Source organism: Lissotriton helveticus, chromosome 8 (assembly GCF_964261635.1).
Source record: "Lissotriton helveticus chromosome 8, aLisHel1.1, whole genome shotgun sequence".
Lineage (NCBI taxonomy): Eukaryota > Metazoa > Chordata > Amphibia > Caudata > Salamandridae > Lissotriton > Lissotriton helveticus.
In genome coordinates this window covers 1,693,771,796-1,693,791,997 of record NC_136069.1, presented here as the reverse complement: position 1 = coordinate 1,693,791,997, position 20,202 = coordinate 1,693,771,796, and the positions used below count along the sequence as shown (strand labels likewise).

The following is a 20,202-nucleotide window of genomic DNA, read 5'->3' as shown; positions in this document are numbered from 1 at the left end:
CACTAAGTTGAGTGAGCATAAAAGCTATTATTTGTGTTGATTTAGTGTTAACAAGGACAAATCTAAGGGATTTCCAATTGTCTTCTAATTTTATGGTTATTATAGGTTTTTTAATAATTGCAGTGATGTAACTAAAATAATGACAGGTGCTATTACTGCCTGTGATACCATCAATTGCGAAAGGTCATGTGATGTCACTTCTGCTACGTGGTCTGATTCATTAAAGGAACATAGTCTTTTCCTCCTTTCCGCAGATCCCACGTTCTGTCTGTAGCGAGAAGTGCCCACCAGGATACAGAAGGGCTCCCAGAGAAGGACAGCCTGTTTGCTGCTTTGAGTGCATCCCTTGTTCACAGGGAGAGATCAGTGATCCTGGTGAGTTTTGGCAACTGGTGTACTTATTAACCCTGGGCAAAGTACTACGCTACGCTTGCGTAGTTTGCGAATTTTGCGCTACTTCGCACTACGCGCTGCACTTAGCACAGTGCAAACACGCGTAGCGGTAATTTTTTGCTTGATCGCGGTCCTCAATGTCAAGTTGGCGACCGCAAGAGAGCAAAATGACATCCCGGCGAGACTTTTTCCTTGTTCGTCATCAGCAACATCAAGTTGCCAATCGCGAGCGTGGAAAATAAACCTCCCGGCGAGATTCTCAACACGGGGGGTCAGGTTTCTGATTGTGAGTGGTTGCGTATCCTCACAACTGCTCACGATGAGAAACTACCAGTCCGAGTTGAGAAATCTACTCGAGCGGCAGAAAACAACCGCTTGCACTGTGCAAGATCCACACGGCTTGGTCGCCCCAATCACTGCTGCCGCTCCTGCCTGCCTTTGCCGCCTCCTGCCTGCAGATTCCTTCGCTCGCTGCCCGCTGCTCCTGGGAATTTCCCGCTGCTCCTGGAAATTTCCGGCTGCCCGCTGCTTCTTGGAATTTCCCGCCGCTGCCTCCCTGCGGCCCCGCCCCCCTGTGATTCCATTCGCCGTCCCGCTCCCGCCACCCAGCTGCTCCTCCCTCCCGGCTCCTTACTTATGACGCCCCCAGAGAGACCGCGCAGCGGACACGCGCAGCGGGAGCGCCGATTGAGCGCCAAAGGTGCGCCAAAGGTAAGCCCGTCTGCGCCCGTCCGCGCCTGGCCCGCGCCCAGCGCCAGGACCCCTGGCCCTCCCCGCCGAGGCAAGACGACCCGACTGACCTACGACGCCGCCACTCTCAGCGCACTCAATGCCGGCCGGACCCACGCCTGCTGCCGAGTCACCCCGAGACGCACCCACGGACCCTTCACCTGCTGCACCTGCAAGTTCACCTGCCTCAGAACCTGCCCCGCACCCGCCAAGACAAACACCAGCAGCAATCACCTCAAGTGCATCCTGATCAACACCCGCTCCGTCCACAGACACGCCGTGGAACTCTGGAACCTCCTCGACGCTACATCACCAGACGTCGCCTTCCTCACGGAAACCTGGATGAACGCCTCCTCTGCACCCGACATCGCCATCGCCATCCCGGACGGGTACAAGATCATCAGGAGGGATCGCATCAACCAGACCGGAGGTGGCATCGCCATCGTCCACAGGAACACCATCCGCATCACGACCGACGCCAACGACTCCTTCGCCGCAGCCGAACATCTCCACTTCCAGATTCACACCGACCCTAAGACGACCCTCAGAGGCACCCTCGTCTACAGACCCCCGGGACCACGCACACAATTCAGCGAAGACATCACAGACTTCATCAGCCCGCACGCCCTCCCCTCCACTGACTACATCCTCCTCGGGGACCTCAACCTCCACCTGGAGAACAACAAGGACCGCAACACCACCGCCCTGCTGGAAAACCTCGCCAACCTCGGACTCAAGCAACTGGTCAACACCCCCACCCACTACGTCGGCCACACGCTTGATCCCGTCTTCTCTTCCAGCAAGTACATCACCTTCAGCCACGCCACCGGACTCCACTGGACCGACCACAGCTGCGTCCACTTCAGCTTCAAAAGATCCACGACCCACCACCACCCGCAACAGGTACTTCACAGGAATTGGAGCAAGATCACCACAGACCAGCTCACCACCTCCCTCAGCCAGAGCCCACCCGCCAACACAACGGACCCCAACGAAGCAGCCCGCAACTTCACACAGTGGCTGACCGCCTGCGCCGACGACCTCGCGCCACTAAAGAACCCTCCCAGCAGACCCAGAAGCAAGAAGGCATCCTGGTTCACCGACAACCTCAAGGACTCCAAGAAGACCTGCCGCACCCTCGAGAAAGCCTGGCTCCTCAACCGGACGACCGACAACATGACCGCCCTCAAACACGCTACCCGCAAGCACCACCAGCTCATCCGCACCACCAAGAAGAAATCCCTGAAGGAACGACTGGACAACAACGCCCACAACAGCAAAGCGCTCTTCACTATCGTCAAGGAGTTCTCCAACCCCAGCACCGGCACCAATGACATCACTCCGTCACAAGACCTCTGTGACTCCCTCGCCTCGTTCTTCCACCGCAAGATCGCCGACATCCACAACAGCTTCGGCGCCCCACCCACGCACCCAACCGTCGAACCAATGCCCCCCACCGCCACCCTTCGCACCTGGACCACGGTGACCACCGAAGACACAGCCCGCACGATGAACACCATCCACTCCGGATCACCGACCGACCCCTGCCCACACCACGTCTTCAACAAGGCCGACTCCACCATCGCACCCCAACTCCGGAACATCATCAACGCCTCCTTCAACACCGCCACCTTCCCGGAGAGCTGGAAGCACGCCGAGATCAGCGCCCTCCTGAAGAAACCTACAGCGGACCCCACCGATCTCAAAAACTTCCGCCCCATCTCGCTCCTCCCTTTTCCTGCTAAAGTCATCGAGAAGATCGTCACCAGACAGCTGACCGCCTTCCTCGAGACGAACGGATCCCTCGACCCCTCGCAGTCCGGCTTCAGAGCCAACCACAGCACCGAGACCGCCCTCATCGCAGCCACCGACGACATCCGGACCCTGCTCGACAAGAGGGAAACAGTGGCCCTCATCCTCCTGGACCTCTCCGCTGCGTTCGACACGGTCTGCCACCGCACCCTAGTCCAGCGCCTCAGCAACATCGGTATCCAAGAGAAGGCACTGGAGTGGATCATCTCGTTCCTCGCCGGAAGAACACAAAGAGTCCGCCTCCCCCCGTTTCGCTCCGAGGCCACAGAAGTCATCTGCGGCGTCCCGCAAGGATCTTCACTCAGCCCCACCCTCTTCAACATCTACATGAAACCTCTCGCAGCCATCGCACGCCAGCACAACCTCAACATCATCTCTTACGCCGACGACACCCAGCTGATCCTCTCCCTCACCAGAGACCCCGACACCGCCAGAACCTGCCTACACGAAGGGATGAAAGACGTCGCCCAGTGGATGAAGGACAGCCGCCTGAAACTGAACTCGGACAAGACCGAAGTCCTCATCCTGGGATCTTCGCCCTTTGCCTGGGACGACTCCTGGTGGCCCCCAGCCCTGGGCACCGCACCCAAGCCAACCGACCACGCACGCAACCTGGGCTTCATCCTGGACCCCTCCCTCTCATGACCAGACAAGTCAACGCCGTCTCCTTATCGTGCTTCAACACCCTGCGTATGCTTCGCAAGATCTTCCGCTGGATCCCGACCGAGACCAGGAAGACTGTCACCCAGGCACTCGTCACCAGCCGACTTGACTACGGAAACGCCCTCTACGCCGGAACCACAGCCAAGCTACAGAAAAGACTCCAGCGCATCCAGAACGTCTCCGCCCGACTCATCCTGGATGTCCCCCGACACAGCCACATCTCCAGCCACCTGAGGAACCTGCACTGGCTCCCCGTTGACAAGAGGATCACGTTCCGGCTCCTCACCCACGCACACAAGTCTCTCCACGACCTGGGCCCCAAGTACCTCAACGACCGCCTGACCTTCTACACGTCCACCCGCCAGCTACGGTCCACCAGCCTCGCCCTCGCAGCCGTACCACACATCCGAAGAGCCACCGCCGGAGGAAGATCCTTCTCTTACCTGGCTGCCAAGACTTGGAACTCCCTCCCCATCCACCTTCGGCTGACCCAGGACCATCTCGCCATCAGGAAACAACTCAAGACCTGGCTGTTCGAGCAGTAGCATACCCCTCCCCCCAAGCGCCTTGAGACCCTCCCGGGTGAGTAGTGCGCTATACAAATGGCATGATTGATTGATTGATTGATGCGATTTGCACTGATTGAACAGTACGGACAAGCATCCGGCACAGTGCAATCAGTGCGAACAGCATTTTGCACAGTGCATTACGCAGTCTGCGCAGATAAGCCCAAGGTTAGTACTTTTTGAATGATTTAATTTGGGCTTTTATTTAGGTTCCACCAGACCTGGAAGAGTTTGCTTTAATTGTATTTATTCATATAATGTTATATAGCGTGAACATGACCCTTGAGTATATCAGATCACTAAACACATGATCAGTAAAGTAGAAATAGGTAAAACAAACAACAACATACTCTATGTGACAGAAGAGACTACCTCAAGGTTCAAGCTGATAAATCAAGAAACAAACTAAAAACAGGCCAATAATACACATGGGTGTCCATAGAGACCCATATCAAGAATGAAATACACATATTGTCAGGTCGTACAAGAAGACAGGAAAGTCCCATAGCAGATATCAGAAAACAGTTGCACTCTGAATGTGAATATATACATTTGTATTTACAGCACATCATTGTCTACTAAAGGGAAGGTGGTAAACCAGAGCTATAGTGACAGCATGTATAGATGATGGTTGAGAATATCTGTGGTGAGAAATGTGAAGGTTGATCCTCAATCTGTTGGCCTCTTTTCCAAGGTCATGTGTGATGAGTTCAGCCAAAGTGCTGAAGGTAGAGTGGTTCATGTTCTTGGGGGAAATCTGTAGCAGGATATGTCAGAGGATATGTCAGAGTGTGTTGTATTTTTTCATATAGTGACTACTAATTGCAATGTTTTAGTAATGTCTATGGACATTTGACTCTCAGAACTGGTAAGGTTTTCTGCTAAGCAAGACGGGTGTCCATGAATAGTCTGGTGATTAAGTATGCTGAGTTACAGACTCATCTAACAACTATGACACATCACCAACACCATATACTTACCTCTGAGGTCTGCTGCATATTTGTTCCTCAAGTATAAGATGTGTTATCCCACCTCTGGATATTGGCCTATCTGAAGATAGTCTATCAGGTGTCGGTTTATCACTTGCTCATTTGATTTAAGGTTTGGCTGCAGACAGCTTTAACAGAGTAAAACCTATGGGGCTTCAATTAGTTCAATAACAACAGGGCGTAATGAAAGATAGTAGCTTTGTATCAGTACACTTCAGCCATTAGCTAGCTTTTGTTTTCATACTTTGAGATTGCCTGGCTAGGCTGTCTTTCAAGACCATGGCATTTTGTGGATGTTTACCTTGTTCCATTTGTGTTCCTTTTAGACTGAAGTTGTCCTTGTGTTAGACTGCAGGTGAGCCATGATCTGTGCTTTCTTCTAATTGAAAGCCCTGCACAGTACTTTTAATTTGCTGTCATGATAAAATCATGTAAACATAGCTCAAACCACCCACAGATGTATCAAGAAGTCATGCAATGCAGGGCAGAAAGTAAAAGGGATGGAACAGAACTGCACCATATGTAATAAGATGTAGCGCTGTTCTGCTCTCTCACTGCACTGGCGCACTTTAAAAATCCATGTGCAAACGCAGACATCCTTTCACCATAGTGCATTTTTTTGAAGTATAGGTTTTGTACTGGAAGGGGTCTCTTCCTGTATACAACCTATTATTTGATATTGTCTTCCCACTTTACATATATGCTGTACAATCGTTTATATATTTATGCTGTACTAAACACATGAAAAGTGGGAAAAACAATGAGAAATGAAAAGGCTTCTCTGTGTGTGTAGGTTCTATGATAATATCAATCAAAGAACATTGGAAGGTACACCCTAGAGCTTTCAAGAAGCTAGGCACTAAGGAGCCTATTTATGAGCCAAATTGTGTCACTCTTGCACCACTCAACATGATGCAAGAGCCATGCAGTGGCGCCCCAGTAAAATAGTGGAGGGCATGTGGGAGGGGTCGTGTGGGGGTCGGGGAGGTGTTAATAATAATATATGTTAAAAAAAAAGAACTTATGTTAAGCCACCTGTTATCTCCTGCTTTGCGTCACGCCTCCTCTCCTCTTCCTGGTCCCAGCAACCCTGGGGACAGACTCCAATCCAATCCCCATGCTGCAAAGCAGTGCATACATTGGCATGAGTGGGCTGGAAAGATGCTTCGCTTAGACCAGGGAGTCTGTGGGGTTTCTCCAGCCCGGCTGTTTAATGCAGCCAGGCTGGAGAAAGTGCGCATGTGTGTTTTGGCCGGCCTGAGACGACCAGCCAAACACATACGCACACATAGAAAGTGAATATAGCACTCCTCCGGCCCCCTCCCATGCCTCTGCCCCACCCCTCCTTCCAGAGCTGGCTCAGAGCCGGCAAATGAAAAATAAAACGATGCTAGAACATGATTTTGTTTTCCATTTGCTGGCGCTGGGCCAGGCAGTGGGGTGACATTTCTCCACCATTGTGGATGAGCCGCTGCTGGAGCCACGCAACCCTTAGATATGATTTATGATGCCATGCAAGGCCACCTTGCATATCCCATAATGACTCCATAAATCTAAAGTAAGGCAATGCAGTGCAAATCGCTGTGTCGCCTTACTCTGCCGTTGGAAGGAGTTCAAAGGGCGTTGCGTGGGTGTTCTTGCAACACATTACATAGTACAAGAGCAACACAAGCCAGCTCATAAAGAGACTCCTTAGTGATGAGCTTTCTCAAACCTCGAAGCTGTACCTTATTGTTCTTTGATTGATTGTTTCATGGAACCCACTCATAATTTTCCACATGCACAGGTAACTAGATGTACAAAAAAAATGTTTAGAAATGTAAGAGCTTTGGTTATTAGTTGTGAAGGATGTGAGTTTGCAATTGTTGTATTACAGGGGTGCAAGCACCCATAGTGTAGCATTTGTTTCTCTCACAGTAGCAAAGCAAGGCAGTCCAAGACCTGAGGTGTCTCCTCTAATAGCTAACAGATATCCCTGGTGAATGTCAGGTCAGGCCATAAAGAAAGGTCTTACCAATTTTCAGGCCATCGCAATTTTTGTAGTATGCATTCCAAGTCCTACTGATGGGAGGTGGTCTGGTCTAATCATCTTTTCCCTGGCATGCAGCAACACTCAATACAATATTGTCCAGTCAGTGCTTTTTCTTTTCAAAAGGTAAATTACTGTTATTACACACACACACACACACACTCACACTACTAAATACTATGAAGTGTATTAGAAACCTATACATTAGGTAGATGGAAGTACCTTTGATGACACCCTTAGATCCGATTTCATAACTAAGGGGTCCTGAACCTCATAATCACATTGCTCCCTAAAGCAACATCATAGTGTAGGGGGTTTCATTAGACATACAGCAGGCCTACTGGTTTTGTAAGGGTTTTACCACTTTAATAACAGAACCCTATTGTTAGAATTTGACATTGTATGGCTATTACAACTCATGGGGATCACATATTTAAATGCCTTTATTCTAAGTGTAAATATTGCACTCTTTATTATCTATATGGTCAATAAAGCAATTTCAAATCAAACAACCATATGCATGTGGGTGAGTGACTTTCTTCACTGTCCACAGTCCCCAGTCCACATAATGTTGTCATAGGACCAACCACAAGACTTCCTGCACTCCAGAGTTCAAGAACACAAGCTCTACTTCACAGAGGTGTTGATCAAAGGCAACCTTCTCTCGGGTTCACAATTCCAATGCCCCATACACTAATGGCTGTAATTTAATAAACAATCCTAAAGGGCTGCTATACTTCCTGCAGTCCTCCACAACACTTGTGTAATTCGTTGGGGGTGTCGCTGCCCTGGGGCACCACATTTAACATAACATACGCAATTTCAGTACTTTCAGGGCATTATGGGGCATGCTTCACACATGTTTCTGAATACTAAATAAGCACGCTTGCTGCTTTGTCCAGTGGCCTTGCGAGTGGGCTTTACTTTGTTGTGGGTGCCCCTGCACTGCCGGTAGCACCTACAGAATGAAATACTCAGTAAAAGCCATGGGTACTCACAAATATTTTCTTAGGTACCAAGAGGTTTGGTCTGTAGTGTGACTGAGGGCCACAGTGATGCCAGCAGGATGGTGTCGGGGGAGGAAGCACGGATAAAGCACATATATCTAGTGACTGAATTGAATTGCACAAATTGCAAAAATTGGCAATAGAAAACATATGATCAATCCTGGCTTACCCTCTTGACCAAATTGTGTGATCATAGGAAATGTTTGTATTTCAATTTCCCTCCTTTGTTGATTATGATACATAAGAGGACATTAAAATACATGACTTTAGGGTGTATACTATATACACCTTTCACCTGTGTTTCGTTTTCTTTTCTTTTTCTTATTTTGGAGTTTAATATAGCACAATCTCAACCAGAAGGTATCAGTTACATTACATATTGACACAATCATTTTGGAAGGCGTGGGGAGATTAAGTGATTTGCTGAGAATCACAGGATGTTGAGAGTCCATGCCGAGACTCCAACCCGGTTTCCCAGCTTCGTGGTCGACTGCTCTAGCCATTAGGCCACATTCTCACCCATATCTTTGATTTAATAAACAATAATATAATAGTAACCCTGTCCATCCAAAGAGTGCAAATAACAACTGACTCGCCGCTTAGTTCACTATCAACATTGCTATCAGGATGGGGGAGGGGGAATGTTTCTAAATTCATGTTTGAAAACTATCACTTTGAAGAAAAAAAATACTTCTCTGTGTAATGATGTAATGGAAACCAACATATTTTTATTGAATTCAAGTGACCACGCAATGATAAGAAGAGGCAATTTCATCTAGCAATTATCTTCATACAATATTTATTCAACAAAACCGGGAGGTGAAGGACAGTAAAAATAAAAGATGACATCCACATCATGTGAGAAAACTCCCATGGTGTGGGGGTTGTTCGATTTTCCATTTTTAAAAGACAAACTCTTGCTTTGGAAGATAAATATATTGCAATCATTGTAAATAGCATCAACCTTGGTACTTTTGTGATTTTCAAATACTTAACTAATAATTTACTAGTCTTTTTTTGACCTCCATAACATCTTGTACTACACTTAAAAAGAATGAACTGAATTGTGGCTTTAATTAATTTTTCCAAAGAATTTTAGGAGTTAGTAGTGTAGTTGGTGTGTTCAAATATTTTAATACTACTAATACAATATTTGGACTTACTCTATCCAATTCTAATTATAACTCCTCTTGCTGCTCATTGAAGCACTCCAGACTATATGAAGTTTATCGAGGAGTACTGAAATTAAAAAATAATTCAAATGACTGAGAAGAAATCTGGTTAGGTTGGAGTCTATTGTTGACCCTCCATCTTCTGATCCCAACAAAATAGTTGCAAAATCAAGATGAATTATAACTGGGGATTGACCTGGAAAAGGAATCACTCCAATATCAGCAAAAAGCAATTACTAAGTTAATGCCTGATTGCAAGTGTTACAGTGTTGATGCAAGCCTCCATGCCCGCACAATGCTGCAACACCGCCAAACCCATAGGCAGACCGCCCTCTGGATTACAACTGCAATCCAGGTTTGGCATCCTGCTTTGGCACTGTCACACCGGAACCTTTCAAAGGCTCATATGTGAGCTTTAGAAAGCCAGAGCTGAGGGAATGCCAAAGCATGGTGGTGCATGGCATGGACGATTTAGTATATTACAGCCTCACACCTCTGTGCCAATGCCGTGGGATCGGGAATACCCCGCCAGTTGTGGCGGTCCGATGGTATTACAACATGTGGACGGACAGCCACAATGGGTTTGGCAATCTGATGGACCACCAAACTCATAATTTAGCCCTGAGAGCATCATTTACAAGGTTTTGGTGGAAGGCAGCACCCAGGGAATGTGCTGCCCTGTGTCAAAAGAAATGGGCATGACTGCACATTCCTTGCCTTTTCCCCTACACTGGACCAAAAAGGGAAGCCATGCACCAGTGCAGGCACCCATGTGCCATTGTGCAAAGGTGTTTGTGTTTTAGGGGGTGAATATTTTGGCGCATGAAGGTGCAATCATGAGAGGTGTTTCCTCTTTCTATGTATGCTGCAAAATGCAGCGCATATACAGAGAGAAACAAATGAGGATAAATAAGGATATTTCTCATTTTTGTGCATCCCTGGAGTGCCGTTAGAATCTGATGCAGTCAAACATTTACGATTCCTCGTGAATCCAGAAATGCTTCAGATTCCATGAGGTTTGCGTGGGAACACCTACAGCAACACCCATGGAAGGTCACTTTCACACTGTGTATGTATACATCAGGCACAGCAAAGAGAGTGACAGGATAAATATATAAAAAGAGGGTAAATATTATTAATATTAAAAACAGCAAAAGGAGAATCATTGCAGAAAAAACAGTGTCTAGGATCAAATAGCAACCATCAAATAATAATAAACAGAGAGGAGTTTCACACTGTAGGAGTTTACAGATCAAAATGTTGCAACGTCCTCTCCTCTATATCCATTGAAAAACGTCTTCAGCTTAGCGGATCGTCATAAGTAGTTACCTTATTAGTACAAGTCACTTTAAAAAGACAATGGTGAAGGAGACCAAAATGTCAAGGAATTTATTTCCGTGCTCTACAGTTCCTCTCTCTCCGTTGTAGGAAAATAATAGTTTGTTGCCTGACCTTGAAATTCTTGGCCATAGTGATGACTTTTAAGTGATCAGTGTATTCAAAATATGGAAGTATCACATCCCTAAGATTGGAAAGTGATGATGTATCCCTTGCTTTGTGGAGATGTGAGTTCTCAGTATGTTTAAAGATGTTGAATTAGGGACATTTAAAGTGTTGAGAATGTTATGCTTTGTTATGTGATGTTATGCTAAGTCATTTTATGATTTGTTATGGTATGTTATGTTAAAATTCTGATGATTTACTTAACACACAAATCACCTGCCAGGCAATCCAGGAGCTTGAGCATGTGTGTAGGTGTGTGGTTCCCATAGATTTATTCGAAGAGCTACTACTTCAGTTTCTTGCAGAATTCCAAAGTGAGGAGTAGTCTCTGAAATGTTTTTTCTGAGGTTGTTCTATGCTTTTGGTGCAATGTAGGAGAATTAGCAGCCTTCTGCTCTGCTTTTGTGAATGTGGTGTGTGTGTCTGTGAGTGAGAGTGAGGCTGAGTGTAGTTGTCTGGCAGGCTGGTGACAGTGTATACTATGGAGGAGGTATGATGAGGTATGCTGGCCCAGTGTTGTGGAAGGCTTTGTACAAGGAGTTTGAATTGGCTGTGTTTATGAATGGCGAGCCAGTGGAGAGCTCTGAGATTGGATGAGGTATGGGTGTAGCTTGGGAGGTTGAGTATGGGCCTTGCAACAGCATTCTAGATGATATGACGCCTGTGTAGTAGCTGCTTGGGGATTCTGGTGTGGAGTGTGTGTTGCCGTAGTTGAGTATGCTTTTGATGAGTCCTTGTGTAATGAAGTCTCTAGTGTTCTGTGTCAGCAACTTGAAGATCTTTAATAGAATAAGTTGGATTTGGAAGGAGACAGCACGCACTGCATTCACATTTGCCGGCATGTTGAACTTGTCATCCAGGATGATTCCTAGATTTCTGGTGTAGTCATTTGGTATTGTTCCTAGCTCTGTCCTCCACCAGGTGGTGTCCCACTGGAAGATCCTGTTTCTGAAGACTAGTACTACTTCTGTCTTGTCAGAGCTATGTTTCAAGCAGTTGGATCTCATCCACTTTGCTACCAGGGCATGCAATTGGTGAAGTTGGCGATGGTGATGGTTGTCTTATCTGATACGAGAGGATGAATTGGGTGCCATCAGCGTATGAAATGAGGGTGACGCCTTGGGATCGGATGATGTTGAGAAGCGGAGTCATGTAGACATTGAACAGGGTAGGGCTGAGAGACAATCCCTGTAGGACCCTGCAAATAAGGCTCTTGGCCCCTGATGTGAAGGGTGATAATCTGACTTTTTGGGTTATTACAGTGAGAAAGGAGCAGATACTCCGATGAGTGTTGTGGAAGACAGTGTTGAATGCTCCAGAGTAGTCGAGCTGGATGAAGGCTGCTGTTTTTCCTTGGTCCAGGGTGGTCCAGATGCAGTTGATGGCTGTTATAAGAGCTGTTGCAGTGTGGTGATTTTTTCGTATTCTTGATTGAGTGATGTCCAGCAGATGGTATTGATCAAGGTGGGTTGTAAGTTGATTGTTAATGGCCTTCTCTATCACTGGGTAGGGGAGCAGGGAGATAGGATAGAAGTTGCTCATTTGGCTCTTGCCGGCCAACGGATTCTTGAGGAGGATGTTGACCACTGCATGCTTCTCGTCTTCCAGTAATGTGGAGGATGTGAAGGCGCTATGGATGAGATGGGTGAGGGGATGCTGATTGGTGATGGCCAAAGTTGACTCCTGAGTGGATGGTCTGCATGTTCATTGATGTATCTTTTCTGCTGACAGTTTTCCATTTAGTCAGGTGGCTTTCTTGGTAGGTGGTGAGCAGGTTTTTGAACAGATCACTGGGGTCTTGTTCATATATGAAGGTGCTGTAGGAGTTTGATAGGTCTTTGCAGAGTTCTTTAGAGAGGGTAATGCTGTTGACAGAGTCTGGGGATGTGGTGAAGTCCTTGAATATCGAGAAGATGTCCTTGCAGCTGCTGGAGCTCCCTTTGCTGTGTCAGCTAGTGCTCTATCCTTGGTGTCTCTTAGTTGTTAATGTGGGCGTCTGAGCGCAGCCTAGTAGGTGGTTCTATTGGTAGTTTCATAGCTGGCTCGCCATCTTCATTCTAGCTGCTTGCAGTGTCTGTGGAGTTTCTAGAGTTCTGTGAGTATCAGCTGGCCTGCTTGTTCTTTCTTCTTTGCATATTGTGTTTGATCATGGGTGGGAGGGCGTCTGCACAGTTCTTGATCCAGTTGTTGATGTTCTCGTTGAGGTTGTCAGTGAGTTAGGTTAATTTGTGCTGAAGGTATTGAACCATTCAGCTCCAGAGATTTTGCACCAGATGAAGCTGGGTAGCCTAACACTGGTGGGTGCGGTGGCTTATATGTGTTTATTTGGAAGTAGGGGATGGAGAGGTGTGTCAATGTGAGCAGTAAGGTGGAGTTGTACTTGATGATCTTGATGGTGGTGAAGATGGGGTCCAGTGTGTGCCCTGCTATGTGGTTTGGTTCTGTGACAAGCTGCGTTAGTCCTATATTGTTCAGCCTTTCGTGGAGTGCAGTGGAGCAGGGATCAGTCCTTTCTTCTAAGTGCAAGTTGAGGTGGTCAAGGAGTCTGAAGGCTTCGCAATCAATGTTGAGAGAGATGATGAAATCCTGGAAGAGGCTGGTGAAGGTAACTCACAGTCCGGGTGGTCTGTAGGCAAGGGTTCTGTTCAGGATAAAGTTTTCGGAGATTTGCAACTTGAAGTGCAGATGTTCCATAAATGGGGTGGCCCTCACTGTGGATATGAAGCACTAGATTGAGTCTTTGTAGATGACTGTGAGTTCTCCTACTGGCTTTTGGTCTGATCATGCAATCTTGTTGCCAAATGAGATTGCTGTGGCGATGATGTTGGATGCCAATGTGGAGTTGAGCCAGGTTTCCATCAGAAAGAGGTACCCAGTGCATCGCTTCCCAGAAGATCCCAGATTCAGTTGCATGTTTGCTGAGAGATCGTGTGTTGAGAAGAATGCACGTGAGTCAGTGTTAGGGTGTGGGTTTGCAGTACATATGTGGTGTTAGGTGGGGGTGGTGATGGTGTTGGAAGTGCTTGTGTGGGGTGTGTGGGTCGGCTGCTGCAGGTGAACCAGCAGTGGTTGCAGGTGAAGGCTCCTACTGTGAAGTGTGGCATGGCACAGCAGTAGGGAAGAGATGGGTGTGGTCCAGGTGGGGATGAGCGCAGTTGGGCCTGCCTTTGGCGCACCTTCAGAGTACCAGCATTGCAGATGCGCAGCAGTCACAATTAGGTAAGTCCTGGGACGGGAGAGGAGTGCACAAGCAGTGGTTAAGCTGCAGGGGCACTGGAAGAAGAGGCGGGAAGGTAATGCGCCAGAAAGAAAAAATAAAGAAGGGGAGCCTGTATGCCAAAAAAGGCACAGGAAGGGAGTGGGGGTGATGCCGGGAGCACAAAAGAGGGGACAGAGGGCCAAAAATGGGTGAAAAAGGTACAAGAAAATGAGTGAAAGATCAAAAAGTCACAAGGGGCCAAAAAGAAAGAAGCGGATAAATGGATACCAAGATTAACAAAATGAGTGAACAGAACACAAAATCATGGGGTGTGAAAGAGAAAGCAATCAGAAAACAAGTGACTGATTGAAAAAACATAACAAGCAAAGAGAACAGAAAGATGAAAGAACTTGGCAGAGGCCAAGGCTCGGATGAAGGAAAAGAGAGAACAGGAGCTGGACAAAGTGGGTAACAGAAGAAAGAGCTGAAGGAGTGAGGCAGGAGCCTTTAGACAAGTGAGCTCGGTCTGATAAGGCCTTGACTGGTCAGATAACTTCACAGGCAAGGGGAGGCTGGACCTAGGAATGAAAGATTGAAAGAATTAATGTGGGTAATTCCCGTCTACAGCTTCCAGCAAACTATACATTCTAAGATTATTTCTCATGCTTTTGTTCTCCATGATCTTCTGTTTGTTCTGTAAGGAGAAAGATTTCTGCTTGCATAGATTTTATTTTTCCTGCGGTGTCATGCAAATTATGTATCTGGTGACCTGCTTCAGTAACTCTCGTATCCATGTGAAGCAATTTCAGATCCAGAGTTTGAAGTCTTTTTTTTGTTTCATCAACATATTGTCTATGGACTCTGATTGCCTTCATGAGTAACTCTGAGGAAGCAGAGCAGTTTGGCTTGTTGGGTTAAGGAGGATCTTGTTATAACCTCTTGCTAGTAGAATTACCATGACGCACAACTACGTTGTTGTCGATGGTTGAGACAAAAAAGAAAATCTCTAAGCCAAAAAGATTCATTGTAATAACCAACTAGGCTCTTATTTTGTATAAAGTAGTGCAGATACACTGCAGAATCATTGAAGTGTCAGCTTTTGGTAAGATATATATTCGAGGTATTTGAAAAAAAGATGTTGCTCAGCAATAGTTAAGATGGCAGACATCACTCACCGAAGTAAAGGCGTAAACACAGGAGTGCAGCTTAGATAAATAGGTGTCTGCATGAGATAAATTAAGAAAAGCTCAATACTGAAGTTAAGAAGAAGGGGGAGGGCCTTCCCGCTCATGTATCTCCTGCTTTTCCAAACCTCCACTAATGGTAACGGAGAAAACGTTCCTAGGCACTGCTGAGAAGACGACCATCCTTGACAGAGCCAACCCACTCAACCAACTGATGTAATGCTTACTATTTTATGAGAGAAGATTTAAAACCAGCTAAGTTTCAAGGGCTAGCCTTTCAAAACTCATTCTCTGAAATACCCCCCTCAACAACGTAGCTATTAAGTGAAGCATTTGTTGACATTAATGTGCTCCTTTCCCTACTAATATGAGTTTAGGGAAGCGAAAAAATACGAGTTGATTGAGGGCAAATGAGATACTCTTTATGCCTATAAAGTAGGCAAATCAAACTCTAAATCAATAAATAAACTGTTGCATAAATGTAAAGGTCATACAATCTTTCAATGTGAATTATATTGCTGAAGTTCATTTTCAAACATTAATTTAATTTAATTCCTTTTTCAGAAGGAGATGAATGTATAAAATGTCCCATTGACCAATGGTCCAATGAAAAACGTGATCAATGCATCCAAAAAGTGAGAGAGTTTCTCTCATTTGAAGAACCCCTCGGACTCACACTTACCACTTCTGCTGTCTTCTTGACTTTCATTACTTGTTCTGTCCTAGGAGTCTTTCTTAGGTACAAAGACACTCCCATCGTCAAAGCCAACAATCGAGGGCTCAGTTATCTTCTTCTCACCTCCCTGATGCTCTGCTTCCTCTGCTCATTCATATTTATCGGCCTTCCTCAGACATTCACCTGCATGCTCCGACAGACGGTGTTTGGAGTGATATTTTCTATAAGCGTCTCATCTGTTTTGGCCAAGACTATAGTTGTTGTCATTGCCTTCAAATCAACACATCCCAATGGCCAAACAAGACGCTGGCTTGCATCGAAAACTCCTAACTGCACAGTCCTCATCTCTTCTCTGATACAAGTTCTTATATGTCTTTTTTGGTTGGTGAAATCACCACCATTTGCAGAGATGAACATTGTAACCTACAAAGAAAAAATTATCATTGAGTGTAATGAAGGGGACTCTATCTTCTTCTACTGCATGCTGGGATACATGGGCCTCCTGGCCATAGTCAGCTTTATAGTGGCCTTTCTTTCAAGAAATCTGCCTGGAAGTTTCAACGAGGCCAAGCTGATCACCTTCAGTATGCTGGTGTTTGTCAGTGTGTGGATCTCCTTCATCCCCGCGTACCTGAGCACACGGGGGAAGTACATGGTGGCGGTGGAGGTGTTTGCCATTCTGTGCTCCAGTGCTGGACTTCTCGGATGCATATTCTTTCCCAAGTGTTATATTATCCTAGTTAGACCAGAAAGAAACATCAGGAATAAACTTATTGGAAAAAGGCGTTTTGGGTCTATAAAAAGTGAATAATAGACAATGCACTTTATATTAGTGTGAAGCAAAAAAGTTGATAAGACAGGGAAGTGGGTGTTGTCAAAGTTGATATGGGTTGTATTGCAGTATTATCACATGAGGCTGATGGGAAATGTCAATTGTAAATTCATAAGGCCAATGAATGCTTTCAATGCCTTGAATCATGGCAGGGTTAAAGTGCAAATCAATAATGGTATTCGTTTAAATTTCCCAGGGCCTCTGGTACCCTACAGCATGTTCCAATGTGAGACAATGGAAAATCAGAGATGATATATTCTTTTCAGGTTTGCAAGTCTGGCAGCTGTTGTAGACAAACTTGCAAGTGCAAAAGAGAGATGGGCCTCACTAAAAGTATTTTAGGTCTAAACTTAGACATTTGGTCTAAGTTCACTTTTGTGAAAAGGCCCCCTTCTGTTTATTTACATTATGTTATGAGCGCATGTCAATGGAATCCGACTCAAGGCTCTATCGAGCGAAGCAACTGAAAGTTGGCATGAGCAGGTGGGATTTCTTTCCCATTGGTGATGTGCATCTCGAAGGACTGGTGATCTGAAATTCAAGCTTTCAGGCATCTGCTGATTATGGTCACTTGGTACAGATGTTTATCGTCTCGCTACATGAGTTACTTGGCATTTGTGTCATCTCTACCATGTAACCTCCATGTCACTGTAGTGAGAAAGGTCCAAGCAGATAAACCAGCACTTTCTTGAACTGTGGGAGTGTGTCCTACCTGCGTCTGAACTTTCTCCAATGGGACTGCCGCAGTCTGTTTTGCTTCTTCAATGCTTCTACTGTGCCTGTGTTGTACTCCACCTCTTTTTCTGGCTTGCCTAAGCAATGAATGTAGGTGGAGGGAGGTTGCCCCTTTGTGCGCTGATTTTAAGGAAATTTACTTTTTCATAATGTTGGATGTAGGAAAGTTAACCACTGGGTCCTGATTTTATGTCTGGTTAAGAAAAAAGTAGGGGTAGAAATACATTTCTCTTTAGTGATTGGTATTCTTTTAAAGAACAAGATTCTGTGATTTGCCCAATCTTAAGACATCATGACAATACCTGCCTTTGAAAGAGTTGGAGCTGTATTTATCAAAATTTCATACAGTGCAACAAGCCACCTTCCGGTGCTGTGTGAAAGGGAAAGGGCAGGAACACACTGTATTTAACATACACCAATGCAGGCACCCTGCATCATGGTGCAAGGGTGCCTGCGTTGCATGCAGGATTGTTTTTGTGCAAGCAGGATTTGCCTCCCTAGGTCAGAGTATCACAAGGCAGCAATTTGCACTGCCTTACGTTATTCCACATTTATCAAGCCATGCAGGACCACGCAAGGGGGCCTTCTGTGGCTTGATAAATTTGACCTTAATGTTGCGTCGTTCTTGCTCCCACACTATGATAAATCTGATCCCTGCCTGGTCAATTGTAAAATTGTAACAGAACAACAGTCCAACAAGGATTTCCATGATTTGGTAAACCATCTTTCTATTGTTATTGTCTACACTTCGGGCTGTATTTCTTGACTGAAATAAAGCAGTGGAAATTGTATATTGTTTTCTTCCTTGTTTCCATAATATGCAATTTGCGTTACCATATATTCAATGTTATTTTGAATATCAGTTTTTTCAAGCTTTTGCATTATCAATTTACCTATCTTTTACAGTTTTAAGTTATCAAAATAAAATAATATTTACACATTTCTAATTGCTAATTTCTAGATATTTCTCAAGTGTCTAGTAGTAAAGTTCTATCCAGCTGCAGAATATTACACCACCTAATACATTATCACAGGATCCTACTGACCCACCAGTCAAATGGAGACTTAGTACTTGAGATTCAATGGCTATTTAAGAGCAATGTATACATTTAGATATAGGATGGACAGAAGGAACATTCAACATTACTGTTTCACCTACGGCACCTCTGGAACACTTCTGAGCAATCGGGTTATGTTGGTGTTGGTATAGTCGTCAAAGACCGGAAATGTAGACAAAGTACATTTGGCAAGAAGAGTTTGATGGTGAAGAATGTTCCGTTTAAAATTATACGGATCCCTGGAGCGAGGATTCACAGTTCTGCTTGCATCATGGGACAGTGCTAAATACAGTATTTATATGGTTTTGGTGAACATCTGGGTAAATTTAAAGGATATGTTCATACCATTAATGTCATGCATCATTCTCCTTGTTGCTTTCACCAAGCAGCATCTATTATCTTGGTAACAAATGCAAATTCAGTTAATTTCAGGGCCTCTTCATCTAGCATGCTAGAGACAACTTACTTCAGGGGAAGAGCAAAACAGAAGTGATATGGTCAATGATAACCGGATAAGGATTCTGGGCCATGGTGTGTTTTTGGAATCACTCATTTGAATTTGGTTAAAGCCAGTGAAGTGGGTTTGATTTGCATCCCAGGATCTCTATGAAACCAATGTAGGATAATTATTTTAAAGAAAGGTTCACTAGAATTTGATGTCAGTAGGAGTCCAACAAGAGCAAAAAATGTCTTTGAAGACAAACCTGAGTCTGGCTGGGATTGGGCTCAAGGCACAGAGGGGCATATTAGCAAGAAGCTCATTAAAATTATTGCAGTTTTAGCGGCAGGAAACTGCCGCTAAAATGGAGATAATGGGCTTGCTAATATGTGTTATAGAATTCCAATAGAAGCCCAGGTTAGATGTCCTGCACATCTAAACATGGGCTTCTATTGGAATTCTATAACGCATCTTAGCAAGCCCATTGTCGCCATTTTAGCAGCAGTTTCCTGACGCTAAAATAGCAATAATTTAAATGAGGTTTTTGCTAATATGCCCCATAATTTTCATAGGTAATAATGATTCTCATAGCCCCTTCCCTATTAGAGGAGCTTTTTCATGGGGGCCACAGTGAGCACTCAGATCAAGTGTCTGCCCCATTGAATAATGTGTTGATAAGAACAAGATAGCATGGTCCCAGTGTGTATGGAGTAAGCATGGGCGTAAAATCCGTTACGCTCGCGGATTTTTCGTATTTTCGGAGAATCCGCAATCCGCGAACTCTCGCGGATGCGGCGAGAATACGCAAAATCCGCGCGAAGCGGATTTTTTGTTTGTGTTCGCACTGCTCGCGCTGCTCGCGGTCCGCGGCGCGGGCAGGAACAATCTCGCACTAGCGAAAGTACAAAAATTACTTAGTAAAGGAAGTGGCCCAGTCTCCAACTTCCTGTTCCTGTCCAGCAAGCTCCTCCCATAGGGGTGGGGTGAAGGAAGTGCCCCAGTCTCCAACTTCCTGTTCCTGTCCAGCAAGCTCCTCCATTTCCTGGCCACTTTTCGATCATTCTTGACTGGGAAGGATTACTTTTTGTGGTTGCTGCTGGATATTTGGATTTGAGGCTTTTTGGATTACTTTTGGATTCGAATTTTGATTTCACAAAGAAGTAAGTTGATGTTGTTTGTTTGTGGTGATTTTTGTGTGTGTTGTTTTTTTTCGACT

At 45.6% G+C, this 20,202-nt stretch overlaps 1 protein-coding gene across 1 annotated transcript in view; it reads left to right on the top strand.

Moving 5' to 3' along the window:
* The window catches only part of LOC144774122 (extracellular calcium-sensing receptor-like), a 122,158-nt gene extending 105,425 nt beyond the window's left edge, over positions 1-16,733 (top strand). Inside the window, exons 8-9 of the mRNA XM_078659146.1 lie at positions 255-375; positions 15,814-16,733. Of these exons, the coding sequence (XP_078515272.1) occupies positions 255-375; positions 15,814-16,733 (1,041 nt within the window). The remainder of the gene's footprint in view (positions 1-254; positions 376-15,813) is intronic.
* The last annotated feature ends 3,469 nt before the right edge of the window (positions 16,734-20,202 follow it).